The sequence below is a fragment of the Aspergillus vadensis genome (genome assembly GCF_003184925.1).
Source record: "Aspergillus vadensis CBS 113365 unplaced genomic scaffold BO88scaffold_35, whole genome shotgun sequence".
Taxonomy (NCBI): Eukaryota; Fungi; Ascomycota; class Eurotiomycetes; order Eurotiales; family Aspergillaceae; genus Aspergillus; species Aspergillus vadensis.
The window spans coordinates 89528-115755 of record NW_020292073.1 but is presented as its reverse complement, the minus strand read 5'-3'; the positions used below and the strand labels follow the sequence as shown (position 1 = coordinate 115755).

Sequence of the window (26228 nt, the reverse complement as noted above, 5' to 3'; positions counted from 1 at the left end):
CCATCCTCAACTCAGCGGCTTTTTTCCTCCGCGGCCTCCCCAAACTTCCTTCTCTTTCACCTTCTTCCTCACCACCCTCCCACTAATTGCCTTTCTCAACGCTCGCTCTTCTATCATACTTGATTACTCTTAGTTTCTTCAGCTACAGGTCATAAACACATCTCTATCGCTAAGCTTGGTAACACGATCTGCCTGTTGGCGGCGTCGGTCTCCCTTTGAGCTCTGTTCTTGACCGTACAAACAACCGCCACCACAACAATGCCGTCCTTCCCATCTCGACCTCTGGTAAGGCCTAGGGACGATGGCCTTCAACTAAGGTAGATTCACATTCCGTTTTGGGCCATAACAGCAACCCCGTGCTTACCGGACACTCCATCTAGCTACCAACTCCCTCATCGTGTGCACGCAGCTCAAGGCTACCCCCTCCTTGCCCCCAATGGCTCGTCGATTGTTGTTTACGGTTATGAGACTGGACTGAAGGTAGTCTGGAGAGGAGGAAGACAGTTCTCCGCCGAGAAGCCTTCTGCGCCGAAAGTGGACAAACCACAGAAAGCCAGCAACGCCAATGATGATGCGGTCATGATCATCGATTCCGATGAGGAGAGCATGGCAGAGACCCAGCACACTCAGCAAGATGAAGAGCCCACCTATCAGTTCGAGGAGGACGAAACCGAGGTGGACCCCTTCCACCCTTACGACGATGTTTTGCGCCAGATCGATATACCCCTTGGAAGCAGAGTCCTCCAGCTGGCCGTGCCTCGTGTCCTCCCTGAAACAGCGCGTTCTTCGCTCGATCCATTCCCCCCGGTCCTGAAGAAGGACATCATAGTTGCCGCTGTATGCGCAGACTATTCTACTCGCATTGTAACTCTGCCTTTGCTTCCCCCTCATCCCACGCAGAGCGATTTCGCAATTCAGTCGACCTCAATCAGTGGTGGAGTATCGCACCAGGAGATTCCACGGGGAGTTAGCATCGCCTTCACCTACCAAGAGTCAGATCAGCAGGATCAGGATACATCTTCAAGCCGTGGCTCATCCCGCTCAGCTACAGGAAGGTGGGATCTCCTCGTCGCGACACATTCGGCTGAGTCGTCAGGTCTCTTGATCATTCATCGGATTCCGGTCGCAGAGGATGAAAAGGCCCGCGGCACAGTATATCATCTATGCGATGATGAGATTGAGACTAAGCGACGACACTTGCCCGCTCCTGCTGTGAACATCTCTTTCAATCCCTCGGGTTACCCTGCCCTTCGACACTCCACGTTGCTCGTCGCATTCCACAGTGGATGTGTCAAGGTATACTCCTGCTTTTCCACGAAACCACTCAAGGCCTCGCGGAGGTCGTCCGGGGCCCAGAGCGAGTTTGAGACAGTCGACACGGAAGGGAGGTGGTTGATCAGTCTTTACCCCGGATTCGAGCAGTCTGCTTCGGGGCTCCCTCGGCGGAAGATCATTACTCACGCGGAATGGGTGCTTGGGGGTCGTGCCATCTTGGTCCTCACGTCTGATGGCGAATGGGGTGTCTGGGATTTGGAAGGGGCTGGCCCCGGAACCATCAAGGGTCCGCTTCAGCGACAGTCGAGTGTACAGGGAGTGACGGGAGGATCTTTGACAACGTTCTCCGTCAGCGGTAGGATTCTAAGTCCCCTGCCTGGCGCCAGTCGGTCTGAAACAAGCGCACCTTCCTTCGAACAACGGCCCAAGTTTGCGCCCCTGACGCCATCTACCAAACGTCTGCGCGAAGACACGCTGCTCAAAGGCGCCTCCGTTGGCACAGCCACCCCATCTCTGAGTGGAGGAATCTCGGTGTATCAGACTAACTCTTGGAGGGACGCGCTGCCCGATGAATCGATTTTGCTGCAGCATGGAAACCAGAGCGCAGTCATTCCCAGTCTGCTCTCCTTGTGGCGCAACGCTGTCAAGGCTAGTGGTACATTCGACTCATCCAACCGCTGTCGGGTGTCTCCTCTCCAAGATATCACCCTAGTAGGAGAGCGCCTGAAAGGCATCGGACACCTCCCTGCGGCGCCCCGCTCCACTCGCACACAGCCATTTGACATGCTTCTCACGGCCGAACATCGACTCGTGATTCTCGCCCCACGGTTGACTGAACCAGCACCAGCACCCGTTACCGAATACATCCCCGAGCCTCCCACCAAGGAAACAGACCAGCAAATGCTCCAAAGAGGGCAGCTCGGCGTGGAAGGAATGGACCGACTCCTAAGTGGCATGGCGAGCACAAATCGGTCCCTCCGTATAGGAAGCCCCATCAAGCGGACACGCGTCTTCACTTAAGCAGACACAGTGTCAACGGCAGAACGCCAACCACCCTCCCTTTTCCACATATGCTCCCACATGTTCCTAACAAATGAAGCTGAAATCAAGAACAGAGATACCCATCCATCAATCACACCTCATTCCTCTCCTCCTCCCTTCACCCCCCGTAGACCCCAATCCCCAAAATTCGCACTGCAAGGTGGAGCGCAAGGCGAGGTCCATGCCTTGAAATCCCTTCCCTCCCACCCTTCCTCTTCCACACGATCCCTATCGTGCGAGAAAGAAGGGGGCCGGGTTCGAAAGGATAAGCTCTGTATCGGTCGCGAGACATCAACTATCTCCATCCCATCATCCAATTTCTTCGTTCTTTAGAATTCTTCTAAAGGACAAGCAATCAACCCTCCCCACAACCGGGTTCATCATTAAACCCAGCAACCACCCCATCCTCAAACATCGGACTGAGTCCTCCGCTCCTTTCCCTTTCTCTCCCTCGTGACTCGGTACTGGTCTGTCCGTCTGTTTTTTCTCTGTCTATGCGTTCTCGCAGGGATGGAGATTTGATGGAAATATCTACATCAGTATCAGATGCGAGTGGATGGGTTAGGGACTGCTGGTGTTGGGGGTGGGGGTTGGATGAGGGGGGTTGAATTGGTGGGGACATTATTGTTTTCTGGTTTTTTTTTTTTTTTTTTTTTTTTTTTTTTTTTTTTTTTTTTTTTTTTTTTTTTTTTTTTTTTTTTTTTTTTTTTTTTTTTTTTTTTTAAGTGTAGGTCATAGGTCTATCTGTAGATGTAGATATTGAATGTACTATGGTTAGAAAAATGGATATCTAGCATATAGTATCACTCGCTTTCAATAAGTTATCTCGTACTTCATTTGCAAGAACATTGTCAAGGACAATCGTGGTGTAGTGACTGGGGGAGCATTCCAAACATATATATACATTTGTCCACGGATCAACATGAACCCACCTGACAGCCAAATGAGAAAAGCTTGTAAGGATAATGATGAATTCAATCAGGTCGAATTAATTACCTACTTACTATATATTGAATGCTACCCAGAGTGTATGCTCATACGAATGAAAGGATGAATGGGAACATTACCGAATTACTACTATCGTATACTGAGTGATGCACGGAGGAAAGTAAGGTCTAGTCTCTTCGCCTCTTCTTCTTCTTCCTCTCTTTTATTTTTCTTTTGACTCTTTCGGTGTATGTATATACAGATATACAGGGTAAAATAGCTAATATCACCCCTCGCTGAACACAGTTCTAACACACCAGAAAGCTATATCATCGACATCCATCCAGATCAGATCAGAGAAGATAATACTCCGTCACAGCAAACAGACCAGCCAGAGCCACTGGATAATATGTACAATTCATACAGGCAGCCAGCCAAGAAGAGAAAAGAAAAGTAAAGAATCATCATATAGTGTAAGGGAGTAACGCCAACAGCGCAGAAACCGGTGCGCATATTTCCAAATGGGTGTTGATTGAAATGCTGTTTAGTAGTAATCCAGATCCATGACCCAATAGGATATGGGTGCCTCTGCTCTATCCATTGTAGCCCAGACCTTCGAGCTCCTTGCGCACCGACTCCTCAGTCTGGATCTTCTTCATCTGCGTATCCTCGAGCTTCTCTCCACCGGCAAGGCGCATTTTCAGCTCGTCGATCGCGCGGATCTTCTTCAAAAGACCGCGAATCTTCTTGTCCTGCGCGGAGTGAACACCGCTCGCGTCGGCTGCTGCGGCGGCGGCAGCAGCAGCAGCGGCAGCAGCAGCATTGTTGGCATTGGCATTGGCCTTGGGTGCCTGAGCTCCATTGGCCTGGCCGCCGTTCTTGCGCTCATTCTGGCCCTTGGAACGGTTGTCACCCTTCTCACCGCGGCGGTCCGGGCTCGGCTCGTCTTCACCATCCTTCTGCTTCTTGGCTTCACGCTTCTTCTTGTTGCGCGCAGCGGACTTGGACAGCTTCTCCGGCTGGTCGGCACCAGGGGGCAGAGCGACTCCACCTCCAGGAGCGGCTCCCGGAGGAAGGAATTCCTCGGCCGGCTCGGCACCCGGCACCTCACGTCTGCGCGTCCGGCCAAATCCGTTCGTGGTATGAACGGTAGCACCGCCACTGGCACCATCCCGAACAAAGACCGCGCCGCCCTGATCCTCGCGCTTGAAGGCGAGAGGGGTGAGCTGGCCGCGGGCACCGGGAGGCCGGTACGCACCGGCCGGCTTGACCGGAGCCTTCTTGGTGCTCAGGTACGCCACGGCGGAGGGGTGGGGGGTCGGAAGCGGGCTGAACGGATCGCCGAGAGGGTGCTGGATCAGCGACTGGGGGCGCCAGCACACATCGTAGAGCTCGTTCATGTCCTCGTTGTACATCAAAGCACCGCTGACATGCCAGATACGGATGCCATTGTCGACTCTGAGGCGAGGGCTGGTGGTGGCCGTCAGGATGTACTGACCGTCGGGGGACCAGTTGCAGACACTGGCGTTGGAGGCTTCGACGGTGGCGATCTTGTGGAAGTTCTTGTCCATGTCGTAGATGTCCATCTGACCGGCCAAGTTGCCGAAACCAGCCACCAGCACGAACCGTCCGTGGGGCGAGAAAAGGATGGTGTTTCGAGGGGCCAGAGCGAAGGTGTGCTTGGGCACACCACGGAAGTTGAAGATGGTGGTCTTCGCGGGCATGTAGCCGTACACCACACCGAACTCCTTGGAGTTGGGAGACCAGGTCACATCGTGAATAGGTCCCTCTTTATCCAAGTCCACACGAGAGTCGAAGCCACCACCAGCACTGAGCAGGTAGAGAGTGGTCTCGCCGTAGTAACTCTTGCCCGACCGATCCACGTCCGTCTGCGCAAGCACGATCAGGGTGGTACCCTGCTCGTTCCACTTCAGCTGGACCTTGTCGCCCTTGAAGAAGGTCTTCTGCGAGACGGGGGCTCCAAACTGAGGCACCAAAAAGACCTTGACAGCGGCGGGTTGACCCTAAGCAGCAATGTATTAGCTCTGGAATAATGATACTCTCATCGGGGTTGTAAACAAGTGCACCATACGTACCTTGCGCTCAGGAATGAAGACGGCCACAGAGTGGTTCTTGCCAGGAGCGACGGCAAAGTCCGCAACCCCCTCCACACGCAACTTATTCCAGACCTGAGACAGGTTCTCGCTCTGGTAGAACTGGACTTCGTTGGTGACGACCCGGGCACAGTAACGCTCGTCGGAGGTGTATTGAAGGTTCCAGCCCGTCTGCGACTTCTGGACGAACTTGCCCACAGGCGTGTCCACATCGCCGTTCTCGGACGACTGCACGACCTGCCAGACCTTCAGGTTCTTGACCGCATCGCCGTTGGCATCCTTGGAAGAGCGTTGCCAGGTGATCAGGTAGGTTCCGAGGGGCGAAAATCCCAGCTCGAAAACGTTATCAGCAGCGATGGTCGAGACCACATGTCCGACAGAGGGATCGACGATGGTGACCCTAGTAAGCGACTTGTAAGTTTCCCTTTCTCCTTTATCGGTTTCAGTGAGAGTCGGTTGACGTACTTCTCTGGGGATGCCCATGCGAAATACCGGCCGCAGGGAGAGTAAGCGCTACAGCGAAGGTTTCCTTCGGGTCTGCAAACAAAAAATCAGAAGATTAGCAAGCTATTCGGAGTAGAAAGATCGAACGAATTAGACGTTACATACCTTTCGAACCCCGACAAAGGTTCATAAACTGGGGCGGCATCCAAGATGCCAACGCCCTTGACCGTACGGTCTGTAGCTGATTAGAGTTGCCCTTGAACAGCCAAAAATAAATTCCCCGAGAAAGTAAAAGAATGTTTTCTTTTTCGAGAGTCCTCTATTATAGATTGGGAAGAAGAATTAAAGAGTAGGTAGACTCACAAGCAAGCTGAGTGGGAGCTGCCATTTCGAAATGTCTCTCAACGTTTCACTCTGGTAGGACGAAACACGTATTCACAAAAGCCACGGGAGCAGCTAGAGGCGCGCGCACAGACGATGCTAATGCGACAGACCAGGGAATATCACAAAACCCAGGATCTCAGTGGTAGAAGAAGAGAAACGTTCCCCGCCACTTAGGTAGTGTGTAACAGGGCAGCAGAAAAAAAATGCACGGATAGTCTTCGGAAGTGTTCCAGCGGGAAGACTGAACGGAAATTTTACTACCGGGGGGTAGAGATAACGAAGACGAAAGGATAGATCGAGAGTGGACGAGGTGTAAGATATTGGCCGTTGGGAGGTTGAAAGCGTGGCGAGAAGTTGTGGTCTGGAGTGCCGCGAAACACACAAACACACACAAAGACTCAAAAGTGGATGGCAGCGAAGCTTGGCGGGATTGAACGAATACCTCAGTACGAGTCTCCGGTTCCAAAGGGGGAATTTCTCGATGCTTGACAAGTCAATGCCAGCAATGACAGGGACAGGAAGACAGTCGGGGTTGGAGGGAGGAGGAGGGGGAAAGGAAGTTGGAAGGGGGTGGGGAAGGTGACAAGAGGAAGAGAGGAAGAGAGAGAGAAGAGGAAGAGGAAGAGGAAGCAGAGGCGCCGAGAGAGAGAGAGAAGCCAGACTGAGGGACTGAAAGGCTGAAGGGGGACCCGCGATGGAATCCCCCCTCCCCATTGGGCGATCTCGGCCCCAGTTCACCAAGTTCCAGTAGAATTGTTGCTCGTTTTTCGCCTCCATTTATTTTACCTATTCCCCAACTACTTCTTTTAGGTTCTCTTAATTTGTTACTACTTGCAGTAACTTATATCTACTTTCTAGATTAACAATATGACTACGATGCTTCCTGCCATACATGGGAGGCAACTGCTAGAGGGACAACAAGTAACAGAGCTCCCGGGAGTCTAGACTTTTAGCAATTGTGAAGGAAAAAGAAGATTCGCCCCGATTCGCCTGTTGGAGTCAATCTGGTCCTGCTCCGGTCGGGATGGAGATCCTCCTCGTTGGACCCGTAATGCTTAGATTAATCTAATCCCAATTAACTTAACATCGTCGTAGTTTCGTCAAGACTGGCTGGTGGGCATTTTCAATTGCTTCACAAATTAACTTGGAAAAAAAAAATAACTTAAAATAAATAAATAAAACCAAATGACTCGCTGCTAGCTAACTATTCTACAAGTAAATATTCATTGATATCCCGACTTCTCCCTCTCTCTCTCTCTCTCTCTCATCCTAGAGAACCATGTAAATAAATGACAAGAGCCCACAAAAGCCTCCCTCGCCAATAATGATCTTATCCTCCTTTCCCCCCTGCCTAGCAAAAACATGTCCATTCTTTTTCCGTACAATTACAATGCCAAAAACCCTTCAACTTAATTGAAATTTGGAATACTTAGCAGCAACGCCCGTAATCCTATCCTTTTGACAATCCGCCCTTATTGCCATTAAACTGTCTGTTTGTCTGTCTCCCTCTTTCATTCACAAAAGAAGCAAACTAGTAACTCAAAAAGTCGGCTGCTCGCCACCTTGAGCGGGAGTGGCCAATCGCGGGGTCCTCACCGTGGTGTCAATCACATCCGAGTCGAACGTCATCCCATCGACCATCCGCGCATCTTGTGTAGGTTCTGGTGTCACGGATCCGGTCGGCGACTGGGTCGACAGCAGCATCGCGCCCTCCCCAGAGTGTTGTTGATGGTGGGATGCGAATGCGCTCGCACGGCTCACTCCAGGGCTGCCCAATGAGCTAGGTCGATGTCCCGATGATGTTCGGTTCAGCAGCGGATGTGAAGTTGGTCCACTGATAGTACTGGCACCTTCGCCGAATGCCACCAGGCTAGCGTCGCCTTCATCGCTGTAGTTGCCTACACTGGACGTCCCGTCCTCCGGGTACTCGCTCATTCGGTCTGCATCGAACGCATCACTGCCACTGGCCCAGGTCGTGCGGGCGCCCACGCTGCCTGTCGCACTGGCGCTACCTACCGTACTTCTTTCTTTGATCCCAGATCCACTGTCAAAGTAGCCGGGGTATTGAGTCCCTGCCATCATGCCCGAGGGCTGTGGAGTGCCACCTGCTCGAGCCGTGGCCACTCGTTCCAGGCCTGCTAGACGCGAGATACGGTCGGCGCGTTCTGCTTCCAGCGTGGTAGTGGATGTAGCGGATGCGGAATGGGAGTGGTGGGCGTGACGACCGTGGGGAAGAGGCTGACCCTGATGGCCATCTTTGATGGCGGTCGTAGACAAGGCCGACAACGAAGTCGTGCCGGAGTTCGGGGTCCCTCTAGTGCGTCGCAAACTTCTTGTCAGCTTGATCTGTACTATAGAAATGAAGAAAAGGGCGAAAAGCCGCATGACACAATAAGAATGAAAGCTTGAACAAGCTGGGGAACTTACGGCCCCATGTCCGATGGAGTTACTGGGTCCGATGGCGGGGGAGGGAGATTGATCAGAGTGGGAGTAGTCATCTTGTCGTGGTATAGCTCGGTTGAAGTTTAATATTCACAAACTGTAGGGACGTCTGCCCAATGTGAAATGCAATAAACGATAGAGATAGATGGCGCGATATAATGAGGGTGTGGTCCTTCAAGGAGATGTAGCGGTAAGGGTGTTGATCTGGATGCGAAAGACTGGGGAAGCAAATAACAAGATGGTTTGAGAGAAGAAACGGATGGTTCTGCGGGGCAGTGAATTGGCTGGTCTACTTATGATGAACCAAGTCGCGTAACAATAAGAGACGGAGGGGATCCGTGGTAAGAGTTGGGAGATCGCAATGGGGTTTTTAAGTTTGGGTGCGGAGGGTCCAAAGCCAGCTTGGTGGTGGTAGTAGTAGTACTGTGGACTAAATAGGAACAGGAGGGTAAGTAGTAGTAGAAGTAGTGGCAGTAGTAGTAGTTAGTAGGAGGGAAGTAAATGAATGAATGAACGGGTCAGTGATGAAAGTGAGGCTGTCGGTGGGCCAGCATCATTCATTCAAACCTTCAATTTGAAGCAAATTCGCCTTCTTTCTTTTTTTTTTAGTTTTCTTTTCTTGGAATACTATCTCCCAGCCTCAATGCAGGTCCATTCCAGGCGTCTTCTAGTGGATGTTTCGGAAAGCCATCGCCAGTTCCCCGCGGTTTCGGAGGGGGCATTTTCCCCTGGAGGTGATTGTGACTAGTCCAGTACTCCGTAGTACTACTCAGTATGATGAATGCTTGAACTCGGCTCACCCTCTATGCCATGGGTCCCAAACTAGTTTAGCGTCTTCCCCGGCAGCCCCTGACGTCACCCCCGCCGCTGGCACTTCACTGACCAATCAACATCGGGCGCGGGGCTCGACACCTGGGAGCCTGAATGGTCGGGTTCCGAATGCAGCCTCCCACTACACCCGTCTCACCCCAACCTGGAATGAATGTACGCCATACTTGCATTCCCGTTCCATCTGGACCCCTCGAAGAATGACTCTATTATTGTGGCATTGGTTTCGTATGGTGACAGGTCTAATGTACTGTGATAGCGCTGCGGCGTTCACATGTTTGAGAAGGGGAACATAAACATAAGAAGAAAAATAAGGTGAAGAAAAAAAATTTAGAAGTTGTCATCCACCCCTCTGGCCTTTTCCTCCTTCACTCTCTCCTCCGTAATGTCCCACCACCAGCTGTGTGGCGCTTCCCGGCTTGAGCGAGGTTCGCGACCCGACCGGACAGCCTCGCTCTCATCCCACGGTTTGGGGTTGAGCAAGTAGTGCATATTCTTGACGCTCTCGTCGCGCCAGATCGCATCATGAATCCCCTCCCACCGCATGGTTTTGAGCGCATTGTAGATGTATGGCAGCGCCACCCATCGCCCAAAGAACACATCTGATAGCAGGGATTGATCGGCAAATTCATAGTTGGTGGTCGCAGATGAGGACAGCTGCGCCAGAATCTTATCATAGACTTCGTGGGACGGATTGACCACCTGGAGACCGCCGTTGGGGATACCCAGCCCGGCCGTGGGTGATGCACCCTCTGTTTGCGCGACATCCGGGGTGGCATGCTGGGATGTGTATGCGCAATTGGATGGAATCCTGGACAATGGTGCATTAGTCGTTGTTTACTTGTCGGATAAGTTGTGTCCTCGTAGGACTCGGGAATGGAAGATGGATAGTCCATACCAATCAGGAGGGTAGTGCGGCTTCTGCAGCGGGTTACAAACACAAGCATGACTAGCGGCAAATACACGATTCCCTGTCCCAGCCAGGGCTGGAGGGTCTAGCTCGAGCTCCATCAACTCATCCATGTTGCGGAGAATCATCATGTCACTGTCCAGCTGCACAACGCGCTCATACTCCACAAGAGAGAAGGGCGTGAGTTTGCTCCAGCAGTCATAGAACCGCACATCATTGACGTAGTCCTTGGGAACTGAGGGCAGCAGATAAGGGACACGCTGCTTCAGAATTCCACGGGCATCAAGAGCAGCATGACCTTCCGCCGGGAAGGAGTCCGTGTAGAGAGCAATCAGCGGATATTTCGAGCCCACTTTACGGAGGGAGTACTCCAGGGTCAGTAGCCCCGGCAGGTAGGCAGTGTTTGTAATGAGAGTTGTCCATACTGAGATATGTTAGCTATGAGTGCTCTCGAAGACTTCATCCGATGCCGTGGTTGTGGACAGTACCTTTTGTCGCATCAGTTATGCGGGGGGCACCGGTATTGTGGGCCATGGCCGGAAGAATATAGATGCTTTAGAACCGAATCGCCGAATGAGAGTTTTGCAACACCTGGATTCACGCTGGACAGCCGCCTGGGGTTACTTATGGCGAATTGATACTCGCGCTTGCAGCTCGGAGACGACTTTGACACGCACTGAACAGCAAGAAGTCAAAAGAGGGGAAGAAGGAGCGAGGGACGTGGGGATTGAGGACGCGGTTGATGACTTCGGGTCATCGGGAACCTCTCATCATCACGGAAGCCTAACCGGCTTCGTCTTAGCGATATTCACCATCCTTATCTGGATGACACCATTAGTCAGGGATCGGACATGGAAAAATCTCGAAGCTTTAGATATTAACATTACTGCATAGTAGATAGACAATATGATCTAGATATATTCCCTGCTATCGAGAGAGTGGGCCCGCGGCTGAAGGTGTTCTTCACCAACGATAAACGAGAAATGAGAAAGTCAAAGTAGCGTCTTACATGGATATGATAACTCTCCGCTGTTGCTATTTACCGTTTTTATCAAACACATCCAAATCAGCCTGTTTGATATATACCATAGTACTCTCCAGACAAAAGCAATTACAGCATCATCTTGCTTACTAACATGCATTAAGCATGCTCCACAAACAGAAGACACATTTTCCAATAACTCACTATTCGATCTAATATTAATCATGAAACCAGACTATTTACTGCATGTAAAATAACTACTAATTATGGTATCTGCAACAGATCTTTGCCTGTTCGGGATCAGGCGGTCAGTCCCGTCCATGGAATCCTCTTGATGCCTGGGGAGATTAATGGCTCTACTTTTACTTTTACTTTACTCCGCCCCGAGCCCGGAGAAAGTAAACAACCTCCTTTTATCGATTCCACCCTCTCAGCTATCATTCCTATTAGTTTCATCTGCTTTGAAGTTGAAAAGCTCTTTTACTGCTAGCAAAGAGACTGGTAAATGCCCGATCTCCTGCTCTCATGACGGAGCGCAGCAACGAGGCGGAACCTCTCATCCGCGATGGATGGGTGCCGCCGGACTCGCATGTACCGCCAGGTGCTTCCCCCGACGAGGCATCCAAGAGCAGCGCATACCTCTTCATACTGTCCCTAGCCATGGGAGGGTAAGTGCTTTATGGCAGTTGTGTTTGCTCTATTGTCCTCATTGACCCGATTCCTAGTCTCCAAATTGTCTATTCGATCCAGCATTCCAGTGGATCAGTAAGTTGTAAACCTCGAGAAATCAAGCAAGTATCAGTAGCTAATTTCAACATCGCTTATCATATAGCCGTATCTTCTATCTCTAGGAATGAGCAAAGCACTGCTTGCCTTTGTCTGGATTGCAGGGCCCCTTACAGGCACTTTAGTGCAGCCTTACATTGGCATCCGAAGTGACAATTGCCGCATCTCCTGGGGCAAGCGAAAGCCGTTCATGGTATTCGGTGGCGTACTCTTGGCTATCTGTCTGCTAGCTCTGGCGTGGGTGCGAGAATTAGTGGGTGGCCTATTTGGTTTGTTTGGCCTTGATGCCCAGGCAGGTGAAACCAAAACTGCAGTCATCGTGGCTGCAACGCTCTTGATGTACTGCCAAGACTTTGCCATCAACACTGGTATGATATTCACACTATCTTGGCTCTCCTGTAATTTAATGCTGACGTCCTGTCACAGTTCAAGCAGCCAGCCGGGCTTTCATCGTCGATAATGCCCCGGCTCATCAGCAGGAAGCGGCAAATGCATGGGCAAGCCGTCACGTCAGCGCAGGGAACATCTTCGGCTTCATCATTGGCGGTTTGAATCTGCCGAACATTGTTCCATTCCTCGGAAATACACAATTCAAAGGGATAAGCGTAATTGCTAGCGTCTCACTAGCAATCACTCTATCCATCGGCTGCGCTTATATCAAGGAAAAGGATCCGCGTATGGAGCCGTCTTCACCTGCCAGTCTCGGGTTTGTATCATTGCTTCAGTCCATTAGAGACTCAGTTCATCGCCTCCCTTTCCGCATTCGCCAAGTCTACATCATTCAGGCTGCAGCATGGTTTGGGTGGTTTTCGTTCTTGTTCTACGCTACCACTTACATAGGGCAGTTGTATGTGAACCCTATCTTCGAAAAGCATCAAGATCTATCGGATGATGAGATCAACAAGTTATGGGAGGATGCTACACGCATCGGTACTTTAGCTATGCTTGTGAATGCACTGGTGTCTTTTGCAGCGAGTATCATCCTGCCAATGCTGGTGGTTCCTTCAGAGAGGCAAACGGCAGCTGAAGCGAACACTAGTTCAAGCAGCCTTCGCTTGAAATTAAGGATCCCTGGTTTATCACTACGCCGTGCATGGCTCCTCTCTCATTGCCTATTTGCCATCTGTATGTTCAGCACGTTCTTTGTTTCCTCCCCGGGGCAGGCGTCGGTGATGACTGGAGTAATCGGCATTGCCTGGGCTGTCACAGCGTGGGCACCCTATGCTCTAATCGCGTCTGAGATCGCTCAAGAGGACCCCGGACGACCGGCACATCGTCGAGAGGGATCCGGTGAAGTAGAAGGAGCAAGTATTCTGCCATATGTTCAGGAATCTGACGAACCAAGAAGGACGGAAGAAAAATCAGTAAACCAAGCTGGTGTCGTCCTTGGTCTACATAATGTCGCTATTTCCTTCCCCCAGATAATCTCCAGTGCGATAGGCAGCCTCATCTTCAAGGCACTGCAGAAGCCACGGGGACAGCCTTGGGATACCAGCACAAGCTGGGTTATGAGACTTGGGGGATGTGCTGCCATTCTTGCAGCTTGTCTGACAATGGGGCTCCACGAGCAGTCTAGGAGAAAGTAGAACGCATGATGGCCACCGCACCATCTCGGGACCTCACATGGGACTAGAAATTACAAATAGATCTTGGTACTCGACATCATTCATTCTCAGAGGCCACTCAAGGCCTTTATGTGCCTGCCAACACACTGGATTTGGCAGCATCGTAGCGGCACTCATAGCTGGAGGAGTTGAAGCGCCTCGTTCTGTCATTGCGATCATGCAAGGCGCTGGAAATCCTCATGAAGCGAATCCAAGCGCAACCAGCATGCATTCTATTTGCGGAGATGAACATCGATGGTGTTCTCAGCCGGAGTCCACTCGGATCCTGCGACGACGGCGGTCGATGGTTGGCGGCCGAGACGCTCAGATGCATTAGCGCAGCAACCTTTCACCATCCCCTCAACATACTTATCCCAGGCCCCTCCAGTGATCATGAGCTCGCCTTCGATGTCAGTCAAGAGTATCGTCGCTCGGCTGCTCGCTGGGTTTAGCCTCCGAATGGATGTCTCGTCAACAGTGGCTACCTGGCTCTCTCTCGCCGTTACGGTGGTAGGGCTGGGCTCCATTGTCACCCAATTCGGGACGATCATCGATCAGACTGACCCCTTCCACACCCTGCGAGATGTACAACACCTGGGCCGCTGGCGGTTCTGGCAGCCACATGTACCATGGTATAGAGTCGTGAAGCCCCCTCTTGTCGGGCCTGTGATCAACGCCAATTTGCCCTGTGGACTCTGGCAGAAAGACCGTTCATGTCAGTCGGCGGCCACTCGCGCAGCCAACAGGTAAGGCTGCATGGTCTATCCTGCTCAACGTCATTCATCCACCTTCTACCACCCTGGGACAGCCCTCCCAGACCGGCTCGTTAGTCTCTACCAAAAGCCCCGTCAAGACTGAGCACGTCGTGACCATCTCGGGAGAACCGCCAGTCCAGCTGCCAACCTGGGATAGCCTCCCTCGAGGCCCTCTCACCAAGCACAAGCTAACCGCTTGCACGGTCATCTCTCGCGCAACTCTCATGGCTCTATTCACCGTAACCAATGCTCGACCAGTGTTTCGACACAGCGGCGCATCTGGCCATCAAGCCGCATACGCCTCCTACTGCGGACAATGGTACGTCGAATGGCCCATTGGCGACGCCGCACACGTCCACTTCGCGGCACACGATTCGCACACTCTGAACAAAGACGTCTACCCCCCGACCTTTGAAGTCCGCGTCGACCGTTGTCTGCGCATGCTAGCCGGTGTCATCGAAAGCCCCGCGTCCTCTGCACCATTCAAATGCGCCTTCCCCGGCCGCAAAGCATCAGGCAGATGGATTCTCGAACACATCGTGCGAGGCTTTGGCGGCGCCCACGGCAGCAGACACCTCTACAACATGATTGGAGGCAACGTCAATGAAGTCGATCTTCTATTGATGAAGCCCGTCACCGAGGACAATAATGACTACGACATACCAGAGCTAGAATCCAGTTCCACCACTCTCTCCCTCCCCAGTACCGAATCCAACCCCCGCCACCAATCCACTACCATCACCACCCACTCCGTAACCCTACACATCCCACCCCACGAAGCCACCATCCTCAACACCTGCCTCGACTACCTCCCATGGTCCTCCCTCTCATGGTCCATCCACCGCGGCCTCCGCGACATCCTCCTCGCCTTCGCCAAACCTCGCATGAACCACTACCGCGCCCAACTCGCCCATACCCTCCGCACCACCGTCTCCACACACGCAGAGCATCTCATCGCCCGCGGCTGGGACCCCCAGTTCGTCCACAACGGCAGCATGGCCGACCTAGCCGCGGGTGCCGTGTTAGCCGGGAGCGGCAATTCCGGGGACGCGGTGCGCATCGTCACGGATATAGCGGCAGTGTGGTATGAGGGTCGGATAAAAAGTGGTGATGGGTTAGATAGTATAGTATCATTCGATGAGACCATGTTCTGGAGGGTTCCTCACCAGCCGGAGGAAGAAGTAGGTGGGGAGAGGGGAGAGCTAAGTTCCATGGCTGTTGTGGCGCTAGTCAAGTTCTTTGTTCTGGAATGGAGTGTGGAGTTGGATTATCAGATGTATCATGATTTGCCGTTGGAGTTGTATTTGGGATGATATCTTATACACCTCCTTTTCTTGTTCTTTTCGTTCATGTCCTAGAGGGTTTTGCGGTTATTGATATCGTTATTGGTGAATTATCGTGGTAAGAAATGAGAAAAAAAGAAATAAAAGAAATAAAGTGATGAAGTAACCCGTTCCTCCTGTGAAGAGATAGCATGCTCGATTCCTCTCTCTCTCTCTAGCTCTCTCTAGCTCTCTCTAGAGAGAAGGAATTCAAGGGTATCATACTAATAGTATTGAGGTAGTACAGAAAGTAGCACTAGTAGTCCTTGTGACTATTAACTTCTCATATAAAGTATAAGTGACCACCTAGTTGTGTGACTATAAGTGTATGTAGTACATGAGAACTAGAAATCTGTATCGACTACTAGTAATATTAATCATGGGTCATTGGACTCCACCAACTAAGTGATTGACTTATTGATTAACCATATTCAGTACATGCATACCTTTCATGAACAACTGGATAGTAGTAGTACGTGCTAACTTTGGACTCTCCGTGCAAGTCTGCAGTCAAACTTCTTGTCTGGCGGCTATGGCCATCACACGGATTCAATCCGGTCCAAAAGGAGTTGACCAAAGTCTCTCGAGAATGATTTAGGAATAGTACAACACATGCATAATCTGCATACCTCACTGACCCAACCATATACTATACTCAAGAAAGGAAGGAATACCAAGAAACCAAACGCTATGCTTCATCGCTCGTTCACGTTCACGTGCCCATGTACACTCTGTCAGTCACTCTCACTCCCTACGATGCCTATGCCTAACTTGGGGCTCATTTGCTCTTGCTGCAGAACAGAAGTGAGATAAGGATAGGAACAAAGCCAAAGCCCCATACTAAGCTGGGCCTATTGGCTGGCCTTTCGGCTCTCGTAATGCCCGCGCAGATCGTCTACTTCTTTCTGTAACCGGGTCAAATCGGCCAGAATGTCATGCGCGTTCGATGGATGGGGGACGAATTCGTCCTGTGTTACTGGCGCTGTTGGTGCCACTATTGTCTCGTCGGCTGGTCGGCCCGATCGGAGACCCTGACCAGTGCTGTCAATGCTGTGGTTGCTGGATCCGCGAGAGCGTCGCGGCGGCGGAGGTGGGGGAAGAGGATTGTAAAGCGAAGTCCGCTTCGTCGACGATCCTGTTGACGTCGCATGTGACATTTCTGTGGGCGACACTGGTGCGGCTGCAGAGGGATCCGGGCGCAGGGTTGAGGTCGCAGTGTGCATGGGCTCCTCGGACGGATTACTGCCCGCGCGAGATTCCCGAGTTCGTGATGGGTTCAGGGACCAGCCGCCTGGACTGGGCGGCGGAGATGATGACGATGATGCCGCGCTTGAGTCCTGTGTCACATGCATGGATAACCGTAATGGGTTGACTTTGGACATTGTGGTCTTGGACCGTCTCATCTGGCTGTGTCGTCGGCTTAGCGGTGGAGTTGGCGGTCGCTTATGCTGCGATTGACTCCGCCGAAGGGACTCCGCCGACTGCTCAGTCGACCGTGGCTCGTCTTTGGGCTTTGCGGAGAAATAGTCGGACCCTGATTGGGAGGGGCGGGGGGAGTATGATGGCTCAGATGGGGAGCCATGGAAAGAGAAGCGGTTGGTCGTCTTGCCAGGGGTAGTTTGGGCGAGCGAGGGTGTGATGCCAGGGCTTGGGGTGATCCGTTTCCCATGATGACTCTTGGGCGGAGGCGGAGGTATCCGGTCTCTGTTACCTGGACGGCTGGCAAGAGGACGCGAATTGAGATCTAATGATGGGGTCAAGCCTGACCCAGCTCGAGTAGCTGGACCGGTCCGCAGGTCGGACGGTCGAGATACATCCGTGGAGCTGCTGTCGGGCGTCCGGGTACCTCCGTAAGACGTGGATGAACGCGTCGACACATTCGAAGCAGCTACGGGCGCATTCTCGCGAGGCGTGCCAGCCTGTTCCAGGTCTACTTGACGATCATGGGTGCTCCTCTGCGCTGGGAGCGTAATGGCTGCGGGCGGCGCGGATCTCCTGGAGGATAAGGCTGGGTCTGGAACGGTCCTGATCGATGGCAGGGAGCGATCATCGTCCCGGGAAGGTAGGTGAGCGACCTGGTAGGTGCGTTTGGAATCTAATTCATCGATGTCCTCCTCTTCCTCCGCCTCTCCATCGTCATCGGTCGCATACGACTGCTGGTGGAAGGGGTCCGAAGTAGACTGGTCATCGGAGGACGCCGTATCGTCGGGATCCGGGGTCAAGGATGCGGGAGGGGTTCGAGGGACAGAGCGGAACGAGGTGGAAGGGAAGGTCACAGAGGGAGCGGGTTTCGAGGGGTACGAGGTGAAGGAGGGCTGAGGCTGAGACTGAGGTAGAGAAGGCGCCGGAGCAGGAGCAGTGAGGGTAGTATCTAGGATGGGGGAGGTCAGCATCATGGGTCAGGGACAGCTCCGTCCATCTCGTCCGACCAGCACGCGACGAACGGTGCGCAGGAACCGGAACCGCCGGACGGACTCACTCTCGGGCTTCTTAGGGCGGAAAGGATTTAATCCAGACATCGCGGAGGAGAAGGGCAGCACTGACCATGAGAGCAAGGAAAAAGGAGGGGAGGGATTGATGGAAGAGAAGGAGAAGGAAGGAAGGGAAGAGGGAGAGAGAGAGAGACGGAGAGGGTAAGTAGCGGAAGACAAGCAAGTCAACAACTGGAGAAAGAGGGACAGAGAGACTCTCGGCCACAACCTTACTTTTGGATTTTAGTATTTAGTTAGTTGATTAATTAGTTACTACTGCTTAGTCCTAGTTTAGTTCCCCTTGGCTTTTGCTTTCAAGGTTCCGCGGCTTCCACTACAAGGTTCATAAACTACTATGAACTACTAGATGTGCATACATAGTATACTTGTATATGTCGGTAAATGGTAGTTCTCACATGCTGCATTCTGCCTGGGTCGTATTTGCCCTCTCTTCACTCCTCATATTCACGGTCACTCTCACACTCACATAATGAAAACAAAAGAGAACATGGATAGATCAATGATAAAAGAGATAATAATATCGGGGGTAAGAAATGAAGAAAAAGAAAAGAAGAAATAAGGATATATATGGTACAGTGAAGAATGGTAGATCGGTAGTCGAAGAATATACCAAGCCACGCGGAACCCGACGGACCCTCCCAATAAACACCTCTTCCAGTTATACAGTCAGTTAAAGAAATGAGAAAGATAAAAAAAAAAAAAAGGAAAATATCGAATGAACGCGTGCAATCACAAATGGTCGTCACAAGAGTAAGCCCTCCCTCGAAGGTCAATGCCCGAGAAAGCCTGGGTATCAACTCGCCCGTGTATCACGAAAACAATGTCCGCCCGTCGGTCTTCCCCCTCCTCTTCAATCCTAACCATGCAAAAAGAAATCAAATGCAATCTCTTGTTTCTTTCCGTAGTCTATTGTCGTCGTCTTAGCTTTCCTCGTAAACATGCCACTCTTCGTTGCCGAAGAATGACTGCGCCAGCCCCTTGCCACTCTCGGTCGGTTGGCTGAACGCCACCTGCTCCTTGGGGATTTCCATCCCGTAGATGAAGTTGCTCACCACGCAGTCTAACAGGTCCATGGCAATGCCTTTCCGGCGTGAAGAGCCCGATGTCCATATGCGCGAGATGCCCACGATGGCCGGGTGCCTTTCCTCTCCCACTGTGACCGACGAGTCCGGTCCATTGCCCGAAACGGCCGACTTCTTGACCGGCCGTGACTCCCAAATCCGCTCCGTCAAGCATGCCCCTACACATCGACTGTCCTTCATGTGCAGAAACACCTTGTACCGGTCCACTTTCTCCGGTACTCCGTTCTGTTGCAGATGCTTGGGCGCTTCCGTTTGACTCCACAGAACCTCGTCATCGATCGTCGGGGATGACAGCTCCTTGCAAATGACCTCCAGCACCTTCTTCGCTTGGTTCTTCGCGGTCGGCGATGCCTTGCGATCCACAATGACCACATATCCCTCGTCAAACCGTGTAGCTTCGTAGACCCAGCGTGATGCGTTGGCCCGCATAAAGGCCTTCCCCAGATCTACCCCTGTGGAGTTCATATCGTGAAACTTCTTATGCAATGCCGCATCCTCCGTGTTCGACGGCACGTACTCCATGCCACAAGTTGCACACGTCCTCCGTACTTCGTGGCCCAGGTCGATCTGCATCTGCTTCAAGACCGGCGGCTGCTGCGGCTGCGGCGCTTTCTTCTTGGGCGGATCCACCGAGGCGCGCACGCTGTTAGAGTTGACTTCGGTGAGTGGGGTACCATTGGTAGTGCCGTTAGTGGTGGTGGTGGTGCCATTCGTAACGGGGGTGCCATTACTGGCATCCTTGGTGGCGGACTGTTTACGCTTCAGGAAGGCGAACGTGGGTTTCCGCGTGTTGGCGGGAGGGGGGCTTAATCGCGGTGGGGGAGAAGATGGGGGTGTCGAGAGATCATCTTCCTGCGTGCCTTCGGAGAGCAGAATAGAATTGCGACGCGACGGACTGGACATGATGGCGGCGGAAGACTCGCGGATGGCATATTGGATGCTATTTTCGGCTTCGTCGGAATCATTGCCGGATTGAACGCGTCGTTTTTTGGCGGCAGGCCGTTGGTCATCGTCGTAGACGCGCCATAGTGGCCGTCCGTAAGTTTTCATCATGAGACCTCTGCGTGGGGGGAATCAAGAGGGGAGCGTGTTAGTTGGGAGTGGCGGCAACCAAGGGATAAGGGAATTAAGGAGCAGGGGCATGATTCCACAACGTACCGCTTGAATGAGTTTGTCACAGTCCACGGCATCTCCCTTTCTGATGTACCAGAGGCATTCAAGCGAGGTAAAACATTTATGGCAGAGGTCGTAATTCTAGATGGAAGAGAAGGAGGTAGGAAGGAGAAAGTAGGAGGAAGAAGAAATCGAGAGAAGCAGGGAGAGCCGATCGATGATGCAGTGGAATGAGCTGCCTGACGGAATGCCAGGAAATTATTATGGATTGGGAAGGGCGGATTTGGCGGTCGCCGATCGACGGGAAACGCGTGAGAATCACTGGTCTAAACCACATTCAGTCATATTGCTGCCTTTTCGTTTCCTAAGAGGCTTTTTCTCTTTCTTACTCTTTATATAGTTAGTTACTAACCAGCTGATGAATGATGATGACACGGAGACGACTGTGAATCAGCAGAGGCAGCAGCTGATATATATTCCCTTTTTATAATAATTTGTTATTCCCATGTATCAGCAAGCTCTAAGCTGATGATGATGATGATGCTGCTTCCCCCCACATCCCAGCTATATATCTAACGATGATGAAAATAACCCACGGTGGCGTCGTGTCCGCAGGATGCAACAACAGAGTCATGAATGAATGTTCATTCATTCAGAACCACCAACTACCTCCGAATACTAGTGAAAAGTACTTGAACAAGGTGATACGTGTGGAACATCCACTACTCACTGGCAGCCAAAGAAATTTGAAGCAGATGAAAGGTTCAAATCACAAACACCCCAGCTGTTACTGGACGAACGAGAGAATGAGCTTACTACTATTTTATGAGTAAAAGTTCCCAGATCGATGCTGTGCCATCGACTCATTCACTCTGCCGTGCCGTACTTCGCCTCCTTATATCATGAGCCCCCAACCAACCAGACTCTTTGGTGCAACACCACTCCTGAGTAGTGGACTCTTCCGTATGTATGAACAAGTCGGTGGCAGCTGAGGTGGCCAGCCTCGTCACTTCATCTTCCCTCTCCTGGTGATGATGGACAATTAAATAAAACTAAATTTGATCCATCCCATTTTCCCATTCGTGCATCTCCATGTTCGTCTCTTCTCCCACTCCACATAGTATACTAGTAGTAATTGATGAGTAGTGAGTCTCCGTACTCCGTACACACAACAATGCATCCATCGTTAACAGCACTACTAATGGTGTGAGGCAAATTCCACCAGATCGACTGGAAACAAGCGCCATTATTCTCAGTCTTTTTCTTTCTCTTTCTCTCTCTCTTTTTCTGTCTGGTCTTATCGCTCCCCCAACCTCGCCCTTGCTGAACAAACGAACCAACACTGATGCCTTACTGGGCCACAGCCATGTTCTGGCACTGCCTTGCCGGCATTTGACTTGCAGCTCGGGTCCTCAGCTTTGTTCCAGGATTGGATGTGATGGCTACACAGGGCTCCCGGCTGATCTCGATCTACTCAACACATCGGTGGCCTCTCTCTATCCCTCCCCCTCTCCTCTGCTATCGCCCTTTTGTCTCTTTCCGTGTCTGAAAATGGCTATGTGATCCATTCTTGGGCTGCTCCAGGCCAGCTGTCACACCACATGGGGGGTGGGTTGTCTTTTTTAGGTCCTTACATGATGTGTCTTTATGTCATCGCAGCCTAGACTGGCCAAATAGCCAACAATCCAAAGCAAGTCACTCCAAGTCAAAGCAAATCACTGACAGCCGGATCGAAGATGCCGATCGTGAGGACCGATCATGAGAACGCGGATCATCCATCTAGGTAGCTTATTTGCTTTTTCTCTATCTCCTCACTGTCCCTCATCCAAGGCAAGACTTGTCACCTTTCGCCTCCCGTCCTGTGAGGGGTTTTCCAGTGGATGGTAGATCCGACGTCTCTGATTGCTTCCCTTCGGTTGAACCTGTACAGAGAGAGTTACATTCCTCCATCCATCTCAATGACTAGATAGATAGATAGTACAACTGCAGCTGCTGCGCATCCCAATCAGGGAGATGAAGTCAAGTCGGATGTAGATGGACAGATCCGAGGCAGGGCACCACAACCGGCTTCCCATCAAACGACTGTACTGTTACAAATTGGCCAGATACCGACGCGACAAGCTGTTATCGGTAGAACAATGATGTCTGTTCTAGAGGCTACTTGGAGCACACAGTGGCCCGGCAGTCACGCCTCTGTGTAACCGGGAGGGTTACACTTCAGGGTACTGTGTACGAGGGTATCTTCTGCAAAGGTGGGCATGGGCCAGGAATCCGGAGATACTGCCATGGTGGGGGGGGGTTAATCCGATAGATGCTTGATGAAGAGCTCAGGAGGTGACGGGGAAAGGAGGAAGGGCGTTGCGAGCCATAATGTTAAGTTAGCGAGTCTTACATCTGAGTAAGACACGGAGTAAGACAATCAACTAGTTAATTAGTTAGCTAGCTAGTGACACTTCCTGAAGAAGTAACTAATTCGTTAACGGGTTTTGAGATCAGGAACCGAGCCAGTGATCCGTCTATTTAATCCGAGTACGAGAAGAGAGGCCATGGTGGTTAGCAGGTGACTACTTACTATTCCCAAGTCACTAACTCACTCACTCTTCATCTAATCACACACTCAAACCCCGAGTGAAGGAAGCTAACGAGGCTGACGGATGCGAATTTGGCGTGAAGAAAAGCAAAGCAGACCAATGATGGCAGGGAGAGGAATGCACCGGTCCAATGCATTGCTGATCGGAGATTACACGATAACATCAGGTCATTGGACCAAGCCATGTCCTAGTTGAGACTTTAGCCCATGAGAAGGAAGGAATCGATCAAATGCATGGATGACCCGGCGGGCACATCCTGCAACTTGTTCATCCATTGGGACTGTGTTTCTACCTCTTACTGCTACTACCCCGGTAAGTTAATACCTACATAGAGTTGTTTACAGGCATATACTATATCAATCAGTATCATAGGTAGCAGCTGTCCTGGGGTTGCTGGATGGCTGGACCGAAATGTATGGAACCGGGAAATGACACTAGCAAAGAGAGTTTGGAACCAAGACGAGATTTCTGCATTGTTTTTCCATCCCGAAACTCCGCCGGGCGGCCAGCCCCCAAACTGCCGCCAATGGATTACCCCGGCGCTGCTGCTGCTACTGCTGCTGTTACTGCTGTCTTCTGTCGCTCTCGGGGACTTTTTTTCTGGTCTTGATTTTTCGCCCATTCTTCTGCCCTTCAAGTGAGGGGAATCTGCATTGCGATAACGTGAGAGACACTGTCAGAGAGAATAAGAAGGAAGGGGGCAGAAAAGAAATTCAAAAAAGAAAAACGAAAAAAAGGAAAATTGAAAAGCTATTGCTTTGCTGCTCACACCATCCTTTTATTATAAACTCCCGTTGAGCCTAGTCTCCTTCTTCATCGCCGCCTTCGTTTTCCCATCTTTTTTTTCCTCTCGTACTTTTCCTCGCTTTACTTTTTTCCACTTCCCCAAACCTCCGTTGCGGTCTCAATTCCCCATTAATACTCAACCAGCAACATTCCCAGAGAGGAATATAGTTGCAGGTATAATTCCAAGAATTGAGAAAAGCTCTGCTTCGGGATTCCTCTATAATCTTGCACCATCACCCATCAATCAATTCGCATCATGTCGGATCCTATCCAGGTTGCCGGGAAGAGAAAGCGTGCCAGTACGTTCCCCCCCCCCAATTGCAATTAAAACCCGCGGTTCGCTCTTCAATCGCTCGCTGCGTTTCCCTGCGTTTCCCTGCGTTTCCCTGCTTTTCTCCCCCAAACTCCTCAGCCTTGCTGTCATCTCATGTACAGCCGGTGACAACCTCGTGCTATTCCCCGCTTGATTTTTCTTATCGCCAACGCGGGAGATCAACATTCCTTTTTTTTCTCTCTTACTTTTTCTTCACGGCTGTCTTTCTTTGTCTTTCGCAAATTCATCATCCATCATCTGATGGGTTAATTCCCTGCATCGCTATCCATTCTACGTTGTTTGTCACTTTTACAATCACCGTTTTTTCCCTATTCTGTCTCTGTGATACGCCCTGTCTGTCGCATCACCCAGTGTCCAGCTTCATCTCAGTCCAGCTTCACAATCTTCAACCGACCGCGTGGATTTATCCTTTTTGCTATCACCATCAAAAATGGTTGCTGACTCGACTAAACCTGCAGGGACGCAATCCTGCCCGCCTCCCGAATTGCCCCAGCTCGTTGCGGAACAGCACACCCCCATCCCTGCTCATGACAAGGAGACCCAGCGTCTGATTGTCGTTCTCTCCCATGCCAGCTTGGAAACCTACCGGGCTTCCAGCGGACGCAATGGTTCCGGTCGTGATGAGAAGTACTCCCTGCTCAACAGCGATGAGCACATTGGTGTCATGCGTAAGATGAACCGGGATATCAGTGAGGCTCGTCCGGATATCACACATCAGGTTAGTTGCTCTGTCTGAGATAGCCAGCAATGGTTTGGTGGCTTGTTGCTGATGATAAATGCTCGTTAGTGCCTGCTTACCCTGCTCGACTCCCCCGTGAACAAGGCGGGTAAGCTGCAGATCTTCATCCACACTGCCAAGGGTGTCTTGATCGAGGTGAACCCTAGCGTGCGCATTCCTCGTACCTTCAAGCGATTCGCTGGTTTGATGGTGCAGCTGCTGCACCGCCTTTCCATCCGTTCCACCAACTCCCAGGAGAAGCTTCTGAAGGTCATCAAGAACCCTATCACCGACCACCTCCCCCCCAACTGCCGCAAGGTGACCCTCAGTTTCGAAGCCCCCGTGGTGCGCACTCGCGACTACATCGAATCGCTGGGCCCCAAGGAGAGCGTCTGTATCTTCGTGGGTGCCATGGCCAAGGGACACGATGACTTTGCCGACTCCTTCAAGGACGACACGATTTCCATCAGTAACTACAGCTTGAGTGCCAGTGTCGCATGCAGCAAGTTCTGCCATGCCGCCGAGGAGGTGTGGGACATTGTCTGAGCGCAGGACCTCGGACGCTCCTATCCCGCTTCTCAGGAATGGCCAAAGCTTGACGAGGTGACGAATTTCCTTGCGCCCATACATCTGAAACGGTACGATCGAGAAACGGTCAGCGGGTCCTAGCTCGGGGACGAACCTGTCTTCCGCGCGTTGTTCGCGTATTCTCTCTGCCTTGGGTGTATTTGCATCGCTTGCTGTTCTCTGCACGTCTTGATGGGTTTTCGTGTCTGTTTTCTCGCGCCTCGCGTCGCGGTCGCCGCTAGACTGCTGGATGCGATATCTGGAAACTAAGATCGCCTCATTTATTTGGACCCCCGTGATGAACTGGCAGGCCCTCTTTGCTTCGGCGGGCCTGCGCCGGTGGGTAGGTATCACGGCACGACCCACCGGCCCCCAGTTTCTTCTGATAGATCCCTCTGTTTTGAGTTCTGCAGGTTCGAATGCCTCGACGAGGATCTGGGTTTTCTTCTTCCAAATATCTTAGGTGGGTGTGATCTAATCACTGTAATCTGCAACGCCCCATCCGGGTGTTGTACACTGTTGCAGTCTCGCATGCGAGATTTTATCTATATAGCAGCACGAATACACCAGATACATTTACCATCGAGGCACAACCATGGACACGGAGGTCTGACACCCGCCGTTCAGCCCCTGCCCAGATACTCGATCCTACTTCCTCCCCCCCTTTGTCTTCCCTTACAGACTTTGATGATCCTAAATGGTCCTCTGATTGGATCACTAGCATCTAGTAG

The 26228-nt window shown here is 51.7% G+C and overlaps 10 protein-coding genes across 10 annotated transcripts; 5 read left to right on the top strand and 5 right to left on the bottom strand.

Moving 5' to 3' along the window:
* The first annotated feature begins 40 nt into the window (after positions 1-40).
* BO88DRAFT_408870 (uncharacterized protein) lies at positions 41-2411 on the top strand. Its single transcript, XM_025707820.1, has 2 exons — positions 41-317; positions 381-2411. Exons 1-2 carry the CDS (start codon positions 259-261, stop codon positions 2293-2295), a joined length of 1974 nt encoding a protein of 657 aa, XP_025557669.1. The 5' UTR covers positions 41-258; the 3' UTR covers positions 2296-2411.
* Positions 2412-3836: 1425 nt separating this feature from the next.
* On the bottom strand, positions 3837-6189 carry BO88DRAFT_419918 (translation initiation factor 2A; the record flags this gene model as incomplete). The annotated part of the gene is made up of 5 exons (XM_025708421.1): positions 3837-5267; positions 5340-5757; positions 5823-5894; positions 5967-6036; positions 6165-6189. The coding sequence occupies 5 exons, from the start codon at positions 6187-6189 to the stop codon at positions 3837-3839; spliced, it is 2016 nt and encodes a 671-aa protein (XP_025557668.1).
* Positions 6190-7724: 1535 nt separating this feature from the next.
* Positions 7725-8683, bottom strand: BO88DRAFT_419917 (uncharacterized protein; the record flags this gene model as incomplete). Its single annotated transcript, XM_025708420.1, has 2 exons — positions 7725-8499; positions 8613-8683. 2 exons carry the CDS (start codon positions 8681-8683, stop codon positions 7725-7727), a joined length of 846 nt encoding a protein of 281 aa, XP_025557667.1.
* Positions 8684-9659: 976 nt separating this feature from the next.
* Positions 9660-11178, bottom strand: BO88DRAFT_408866 (glycosyltransferase family 8 protein). The gene is made up of 3 exons (XM_025707819.1): positions 10854-11178; positions 10354-10789; positions 9660-10266 (listed from the first exon to the last, which is right to left on the bottom strand). Exons 1-3 carry the CDS (start codon positions 10897-10899, stop codon positions 9786-9788), a joined length of 963 nt encoding a protein of 320 aa, XP_025557666.1. The 5' UTR covers positions 10900-11178; the 3' UTR covers positions 9660-9785.
* Positions 11179-11731: 553 nt separating this feature from the next.
* Positions 11732-13871, top strand: BO88DRAFT_439094 (putative sucrose transporter). The gene is made up of 4 exons (XM_025709700.1): positions 11732-12015; positions 12073-12112; positions 12180-12501; positions 12560-13871. The coding sequence occupies exons 1-4, from the start codon at positions 11873-11875 to the stop codon at positions 13717-13719; spliced, it is 1665 nt and encodes a 554-aa protein (XP_025557665.1). The 5' UTR covers positions 11732-11872; the 3' UTR covers positions 13720-13871.
* A 259-nt stretch (positions 13872-14130) lies between these two features.
* BO88DRAFT_447363 (uncharacterized protein) lies at positions 14131-15902 on the top strand (the record flags this gene model as incomplete). The annotated part of the gene is made up of 2 exons (XM_025710364.1): positions 14131-14403; positions 14444-15902. 2 exons carry the CDS (start codon positions 14131-14133, stop codon positions 15803-15805), a joined length of 1635 nt encoding a protein of 544 aa, XP_025557664.1. The 3' UTR covers positions 15806-15902.
* A 660-nt stretch (positions 15903-16562) lies between these two features.
* On the bottom strand, positions 16563-18470 carry BO88DRAFT_191659 (uncharacterized protein). The gene has a single exon (XM_025701821.1). It carries the CDS (start codon positions 18208-18210, stop codon positions 16666-16668), a length of 1545 nt encoding a protein of 514 aa, XP_025557663.1. The 5' UTR covers positions 18211-18470; the 3' UTR covers positions 16563-16665.
* Positions 18471-19001: 531 nt separating this feature from the next.
* Positions 19002-20785, bottom strand: BO88DRAFT_191628 (ESCO family N-acetyltransferase). The gene is made up of 2 exons (XM_025701820.1): positions 20547-20785; positions 19002-20448 (listed from the first exon to the last, which is right to left on the bottom strand). The coding sequence occupies exons 1-2, from the start codon at positions 20576-20578 to the stop codon at positions 19227-19229; spliced, it is 1254 nt and encodes a 417-aa protein (XP_025557662.1). The 5' UTR covers positions 20579-20785; the 3' UTR covers positions 19002-19226.
* An 847-nt stretch (positions 20786-21632) lies between these two features.
* On the top strand, positions 21633-23283 carry BO88DRAFT_447360 (uncharacterized protein; the record flags this gene model as incomplete). Its single annotated transcript, XM_025710363.1, has 9 exons — positions 21633-21646; positions 21727-21869; positions 21905-21986; positions 22166-22284; positions 22332-22369; positions 22476-22585; positions 22676-22698; positions 22723-22799; positions 23180-23283. Exons 2-9 carry the CDS (start codon positions 21847-21849, stop codon positions 23281-23283), a joined length of 576 nt encoding a protein of 191 aa, XP_025557661.1. The 5' UTR covers positions 21633-21646; positions 21727-21846.
* Positions 23284-23918: 635 nt separating this feature from the next.
* Positions 23919-25794, top strand: BO88DRAFT_191577 (18S rRNA pseudouridine methyltransferase). Its single transcript, XM_025701819.1, has 3 exons — positions 23919-24177; positions 24671-24930; positions 25000-25794. Exons 1-3 carry the CDS (start codon positions 24135-24137, stop codon positions 25474-25476), a joined length of 780 nt encoding a protein of 259 aa, XP_025557660.1. The 5' UTR covers positions 23919-24134; the 3' UTR covers positions 25477-25794.
* Positions 25795-26228: the final 434 nt, after the last annotated feature.

Excerpts from the sequence above, each read along its gene's own strand:
- BO88DRAFT_408866 (XM_025707819.1), bottom strand. The coding sequence starts at position 10,899 with ATGGCCCACAATACCGGTGCCCCCCGCATAACTGATGCGACAAAAG. Across the intron at positions 10,790-10,853 it reads CATAACTGATGCGACAAAAG|TATGGACAACTCTCATTACA; the intron begins GTACTGTCCACA and ends AACATATCTCAG. Across the intron at positions 10,267-10,353 it reads CCGCACTACCCTCCTGATTG|GATTCCATCCAATTGCGCAT; the intron begins GTATGGACTATC and ends ACCATTGTCCAG.
- BO88DRAFT_408870 (XM_025707820.1), top strand. The coding sequence starts at position 259 with ATGCCGTCCTTCCCATCTCGACCTCTGGTAAGGCCTAGGGACGATGGC. Across the intron at positions 318-380 it reads GACGATGGCCTTCAACTAAG|CTACCAACTCCCTCATCGTG; the intron begins GTAGATTCACAT and ends CACTCCATCTAG.
- BO88DRAFT_439094 (XM_025709700.1), top strand. The coding sequence starts at position 11,873 with ATGACGGAGCGCAGCAACGAGGCGGAACCTCTCATCCGCGATGGATGG. Across the intron at positions 12,113-12,179 it reads TCCAGCATTCCAGTGGATCA|CCGTATCTTCTATCTCTAGG; the intron begins GTAAGTTGTAAA and ends CTTATCATATAG. Across the intron at positions 12,502-12,559 it reads AGACTTTGCCATCAACACTG|TTCAAGCAGCCAGCCGGGCT; the intron begins GTATGATATTCA and ends GTCCTGTCACAG.
- BO88DRAFT_191577 (XM_025701819.1), top strand. The coding sequence starts at position 24,135 with ATGTCGGATCCTATCCAGGTTGCCGGGAAGAGAAAGCGTGCCA. Across the intron at positions 24,178-24,670 it reads CGGGAAGAGAAAGCGTGCCA|GGACGCAATCCTGCCCGCCT; the intron begins GTACGTTCCCCC and ends CTAAACCTGCAG. Across the intron at positions 24,931-24,999 it reads GTCCGGATATCACACATCAG|TGCCTGCTTACCCTGCTCGA; the intron begins GTTAGTTGCTCT and ends AATGCTCGTTAG.
- BO88DRAFT_191628 (XM_025701820.1), bottom strand. The coding sequence starts at position 20,578 with ATGCCGTGGACTGTGACAAACTCATTCAAGCG. Across the intron at positions 20,449-20,546 it reads GTGACAAACTCATTCAAGCG|AGGTCTCATGATGAAAACTT; the intron begins GTACGTTGTGGA and ends CCCCCCACGCAG.
- BO88DRAFT_191659 (XM_025701821.1), bottom strand. The coding sequence starts at position 18,210 with ATGATGCTGACCTCCCCCATCCTAGATACTACCCTCACTGCTCCTGCT.